The sequence below is a fragment of the Ptychodera flava genome, unplaced genomic scaffold (genome assembly GCF_041260155.1).
Source record: "Ptychodera flava strain L36383 unplaced genomic scaffold, AS_Pfla_20210202 Scaffold_95__1_contigs__length_380228_pilon, whole genome shotgun sequence".
NCBI classification, from domain to species: domain Eukaryota; kingdom Metazoa; phylum Hemichordata; class Enteropneusta; family Ptychoderidae; genus Ptychodera; species Ptychodera flava.
In genome coordinates, this window is record NW_027248417.1 from 1 (window position 1) to 5,520 (window position 5,520).

Below are 5,520 nucleotides of genomic sequence, written 5' to 3' on the forward strand. Positions count from 1 at the left end.
TACATACATACATACATAACATACATACATACATACAGACAGACAGACAGACAGACAGACAGACAGACAGACAGACATACTTACTTACTTACTTACTTACTTACTAACCATTAGTCATTTTATGCACTTTAACAGCATATAACAAACATTCAATCAATTTTGGTGTTATAATTTTCTTACATTCCTGGCTGCTGGGAGTGCGGGATCGGCGGTGTGGGAAAAGTCGGTCCCACACTCTCAGAAATCGTCCCACACTCGTAGTAAATATTACACGAGCTCTGATTGGATGATAAACAGTATGTTTCGTTCCATGCACGAAATGTTATCCAATGGCACGACGAGTAACACACGGACCTAGACTACGAAGTAAGGAGGTCAGAGTACAGTGGCAGACGACAGAGTTGTCACGATTTTGGCTAATGTTGTACATGTCCAATATGAATTAAACGCATTTTGTGGTCATGTGAGAAATAGAATCTCACACACCAAGGACCCGGGATCAGATTTCTCTCACTCGTTGGGGATATTTTGTCTAAACTCGCCTGCGGCTCTTGTGAGACAAAATATCCCCAACTCGTGTGACAAATCTGATCCCAGGTCCTTGGGGGTGTGAGATTCTATTAATCCCAATAGCTGACGCTGTAACATCACTTCCGTTGTGGGCTTGAGGAACTGATAAAAATGAGCCGATTTGATAAGGTGATGGTCTAAAATCCTTTGCAAGGCTGTTTTTAATTAGTGTCAGAATTGCATTATCTTTTGCAACACTCATTCATTCAACTAAGCATGAAAGCAGACGGAAATAAATCAGGTTAATGTATGTTGACGTCAAAGATCCGATGGTGTCTTATGGTCAACGAACAATATAGAGTTCTTCCCTTCCGTCAGGAGCACATGGAGTAAATGGTCTCCAATATAAAATATGGCTGAAGTCTATTAGACGGAATGACACTTACAAACTTTTTAAAATTCTGAAAGACATACCTGAAATCTTAGCAGTCGTTCAGTTGCCTATTTTTCGGGTCTCTTTCTTTTTGTGTCAATATTTCTGAGACTTTAATTCGGAATGTAGCTGCAAACGAGCTTATAATTAAGGCGTGGAAATTAGTCAACATCTAGGCAGCTCGCTAGTGTGCAGTAATTAGTAATTTCAATTGACTATGTACTTAGTTTCATAGAGCCATATATCAAAGGAGTAAAGCCTCTACATGTACAACAATATTTCCATTACTATTTAAGCTATGTTATCATACGATTTTTGCTATGAAAATAAGGAAAACGTACCACAAACACCGTCACTACTTCTCGTCACATCACCAGTTATTTGGAGATCGGAAAGATCCCAACTAAAAACATCGCCACCGATGGAACAGTCTTGAAAACGGCTGCAACCTCATCACTACTGAGAACTCTGGACCATAAGTTGAAACCCGTTATACTGCCAATGAGAGCTTGAGTTGGGTCTAATTTCCCTCCAACTTCGTCCTGCTCCTGCCCTAGGGTAATAATTCCTCCTCCCGTTATGGTGTCACCACTCCTCAATCCAGAACCAGTTCGGAAGACAGCGCCATTATCATAATACGCCCAGTTGCCACCGTTTGATGACCACGTGGCACACACGTGATGCCACTGACCATCGGCAACATTCAAATCGGCTGAAAGTTGGGTTCCTTTGACGTATAACATTAAACTAGCGGCTGGATCCATAACAAATTCATTATCATGGGTTGAAGCGGCGTAGGAGACCAGTGTAGCTTTTGTTCCAGGGGGACTGGTTTTACCCAGAGACATGCTGTTACAGCTGCCATTGCCGGTATCGGTCTTAACACACGAACAAATGTGTCAGTACTTGTCAAGACCAGAGTTTTTCACCTAGAAAATTAATAGAGTACATGAAAAATAAACAAAAGATAGTACAGAATTCGCTGCTTCCTTTTTTACGTACGTGTTATGCAATTTTTAACCAACAATCGATTCTTGTAATGTTCAACGATGCTGCACAAATGAAGATGGTGTGGCGTTTTCAGCGAAAAAAAGTAAACAAAAATGGAAATACGTTTACCAACCTTCTGGGGACTCTGTATAAACGGCTGTGTCGTCTAGCACATATGAGAAGGATGGAAAATAAGAAAAATGTATTATGTTAGTTAATGTGAATGTGGAACATTATAAATCTTGTCGACTGTGAAATTACCACTAAACGTTCAAGAATTTTGTTAAACGGAAATGCGTTCTGTAATTGTAGAGGTAAATGTTTTACTGGCAATTTAATTGTAATGTTATAAACATACTGCATTCAAAGTACCAAATTGCAATTTCATTGCATATCGAGGCGTTGTACGAAATAAGCGTGACGTTATTTGCGACTTGTTATTCACTTCTAAAGGAGAAGTTTCGTGACATATGTTTAATATCAGTGGACACGCTAAAAGGAGGTACGTTCTAAACGATAGCTTACTATTTAAGCTATGTTATCATCCGATTTTTGGCTATGAAAATAAGGAAAACGTACCACAAACACCGTCACTACTTCTCGTCACATCACCAGTTATTTGGAGATCGGAAAGATCCCAACTAAAAACATCGCCACCGATGGAACAGTCATTGAAAACGGCTGCAACCTCATCACTACTGAGAGCTCTGGACCATAAGTTGAAACCCGTTATACTGCCAATGAGAGCTTGAGTTGGGTCTAATTTCCCTCCAACTTCGTCCTGCTCCTGCCCTAGGGTAATAATTCCTCCTCCCGTTATGGTGTCACCACTCCTCAATCCAGAACCAGTTCGGAAGACAGCGCCATTATCATAATACGCCCAGTTGCCACCGTTTGATGACCACGAGGCACACACGTGATGCCACTGACCATCGGCAACATTCAAATCGGCTGAAAGTTGGTTCCTTTGACGTATAACATTAAACTAGCGGCTGGATCCATAACAAATTCATTATCATGGGTTGAAGCGGCGTAGGAGACCAGTGTAGCTTTTGTTCCAGGGGGACTGGTTTTTACCCAGAGACATGCTGTTACAGCTGCCATTGCCGGTATCGGTCTTAACACACGAACAAATGTGTCAGTACTTGTCAAGACCAGAGTTTTTCCACCTAGAAAATTAATAGAGTACGTGAAAAATAAAACAAAAGATAGTACAGAATTAGGTGCTTCCTTCTTAATATACGTGTTATGCAATTTTTAACCAACAATCGATTCTTGTAATGTTCAACGATGCTGCACAAATGAAGATGGTGTGGCGTTTTCAGCGAAAAAGTAAACAAAAATGGAAATACGTTTACCAACCTTCTGGGGACTCTGTATAAACGGCTGTGTCGTCTAGCACATATGAGAGGGATGGAAAATAAGAGAAATGTACTTACGTTAATACCCACGGATGCATACACACATGCGTACGTACGTACGTATGTACACACACTCACACACATACATAAATACATAACATACATACATACATACATACATACATACATACATACATACATACATACATACATACATACATACATACATACATACTACATACATACATACATACATACATACATACAACATACATACATACATACATACATACATACATACATACATACATACATACATACATACATACATACATACATACATACATACATACATACATACACATACATACATACATACATACATACATACATACATACATACATACATACATACATACATACATACATACATACATACATTACTTACTTACTACTACTTACATACTTACTACATACATACATACATACATACATACATACATACATACTACATACATACATACATACTTACACTAACCATTAGTCATTTTATGCACTTTAACAGCATATCACAAACATTCAATCAATTTTGGTGATATAATTTTCTTACATTCCTGGCTGCTGGGAGTGCGGGATCGGCGGTGTGGGAAAAATCGGTCCCACACTCTCAGAAATCGTCCCACACTCTGTAGTAAATATTACACGAGCTCTGATTGGATGATAAACAGTATGTTTCGTTCCATGCACGAAATGTTATCCAATGGCACGACGAGTAACACACGGACCTAGACTACGAAGTAAGGAGGTCAGAGTACAGTGGCAGACGACAGAGTTGTCACGATTTTGGCTAATGTTGTACATGTCCAATATGAATTAAACGCATTTTGTGGTCATGTGAGAAATAGAATCTCACACACCAAGGACCCGGGATCAGATTTCTCTCACTCGTTGGGGATATTTTGTCTTAAACTCGCCTGAGGCTCTTGTGAGACAAAATATCCCCAACTCGTGTGAGAAATCTGATCCAGGTCCTTGGGGGTGTGAGATTCTATTAATCCCAATAGCTGACGCTGAAACATCACTTCCGTGGTGACTTGAGGAACTGATAAAAATGAGCCGATTTGATAAGGTGATGGTCTAAAATCCTTTGCAAGGCTGTTTTTTAATTAGTGTCAGAATTGCATTATCTTTTGCAACACTCATTCATTCAACTAAGCATGAAAGCAGACGGAAATAAATCAGGTTAATGTATGTTGACGTCAAAGATCCGATGGTGTCTTATGGTCAACGAACAATATAGAGTTCTTCCCTTCCGTCAGGAGCACATGGAGTAAATGGTCTCCAATATAAAATATGGCTGAAGTCTATTAGACGGAATGACACTTACAAACTTTTTAAATTCTGAAAGACATACCTGAAATCTTAGCAGTCGTTCAGTTGCCTATTTTTTCGGGTTCTTTTTCCTTTTTGTGTCAATATTTCTGAGACTTTAATTCGGAATGTAGCTGCAAACGAGCTTATAATTAAGGCGTGGAAATTAGTCAACATCTAGGCAGCTCGCTAGTGTGCAGTAATTAGTAATTTCAATTGACTATGTACTTAGTTTCATAGAGCCATATATCAAAGGAGTAAAGCCTCTACATGTACAACAATATTTCCATTACTATTTAAGCTATGTTATCATACGATTTTTGGCTATAATAATAAGGAAAACGTACCACAAACACCGTCTCTAATTCTCGTCACATCACCAGTTATTTGGAGATCAGAAAGATCCCAACTAAAAACATCGCCACCGATGGAACAGTCATTGAAAACGGCTGCAACCTCATCACTACTGAGAACTCTGGACCATAAGTTGAAACCCGTTATACTGCCAATGAGAGCTTGAGTTGGGTCTAATTTCCCTCCAACTTCGTCCTGCTCCTGCCCTAGGGTAATAATTCCTCCTCCCGTTATGGTGTCACCACTCCTCAATCCAGAACCAGTTCGGAAGACAGCGCCATTATCATAATACGCCCAGTTGCCACCGTTTGATGACCACGTGGCACACACGTGATGCCACTGACCATCGGCAACATTCAAATCGGCTGAAAGTTGGGTTCCTTTGACGTATAACATTAAACTAGCGGCTGGATCCATAACAAATTCATTATCATGGGTTGAAGCGGCGTAGGAGACCAGTGTAGCTTTTGTTCCAGGGGACTGGTTTTTACCCAGAGACAT

At 39.8% G+C, this 5,520-nt stretch overlaps 2 protein-coding genes across 2 annotated transcripts; both read right to left on the reverse strand.

The window, feature by feature from the left end:
- Window positions 1–1,320: 1,320 nt before the first annotated feature.
- LOC139129145 (neuronal pentraxin-2-like) lies at window positions 1,321–1,791 on the reverse strand. Its single transcript, XM_070694793.1, has one exon. The coding sequence runs from the start codon at window positions 1,789–1,791 to the stop codon at window positions 1,321–1,323; it is 471 nt and encodes a 156-aa protein (XP_070550894.1).
- A 611-nt stretch (window positions 1,792–2,402) lies between these two features.
- On the reverse strand, window positions 2,403–5,520 carry LOC139129146 (neuronal pentraxin-2-like). The gene is made up of 3 exons (XM_070694794.1): window positions 5,013–5,520; window positions 3,296–3,328; window positions 2,403–3,102 (listed from the first exon to the last, which is right to left on the reverse strand). Exons 1-3 carry the CDS (start codon window positions 5,518–5,520, stop codon window positions 2,876–2,878), a joined length of 768 nt encoding a protein of 255 aa, XP_070550895.1. The 3' UTR covers window positions 2,403–2,875.

Coding starts and splice junctions, on each gene's coding strand:
- LOC139129145 (XM_070694793.1), bottom strand. CDS start 1,791: ATGTCTCTGGGTAAAACCAGTCCCCCTGGAACAAAAGCTACACTGGTC.
- LOC139129146 (XM_070694794.1), bottom strand. CDS start 5,520: ATGTCTCTGGGTAAAAACCAGTCCCCTGGAACAAAAGCTACACTGGTC. Junction 3,329..5,012: donor AATTAGAGACGGTGTTTGTG/GTACGTTTTCCT, acceptor CATATGTGCTAG/ACGACACAGCCGTTTATACA. Junction 3,103..3,295: donor TTATACAGAGTCCCCAGAAG/GTTGGTAAACGT, acceptor TTAATTTTCTAG/GTGGAAAAACTCTGGTCTTG.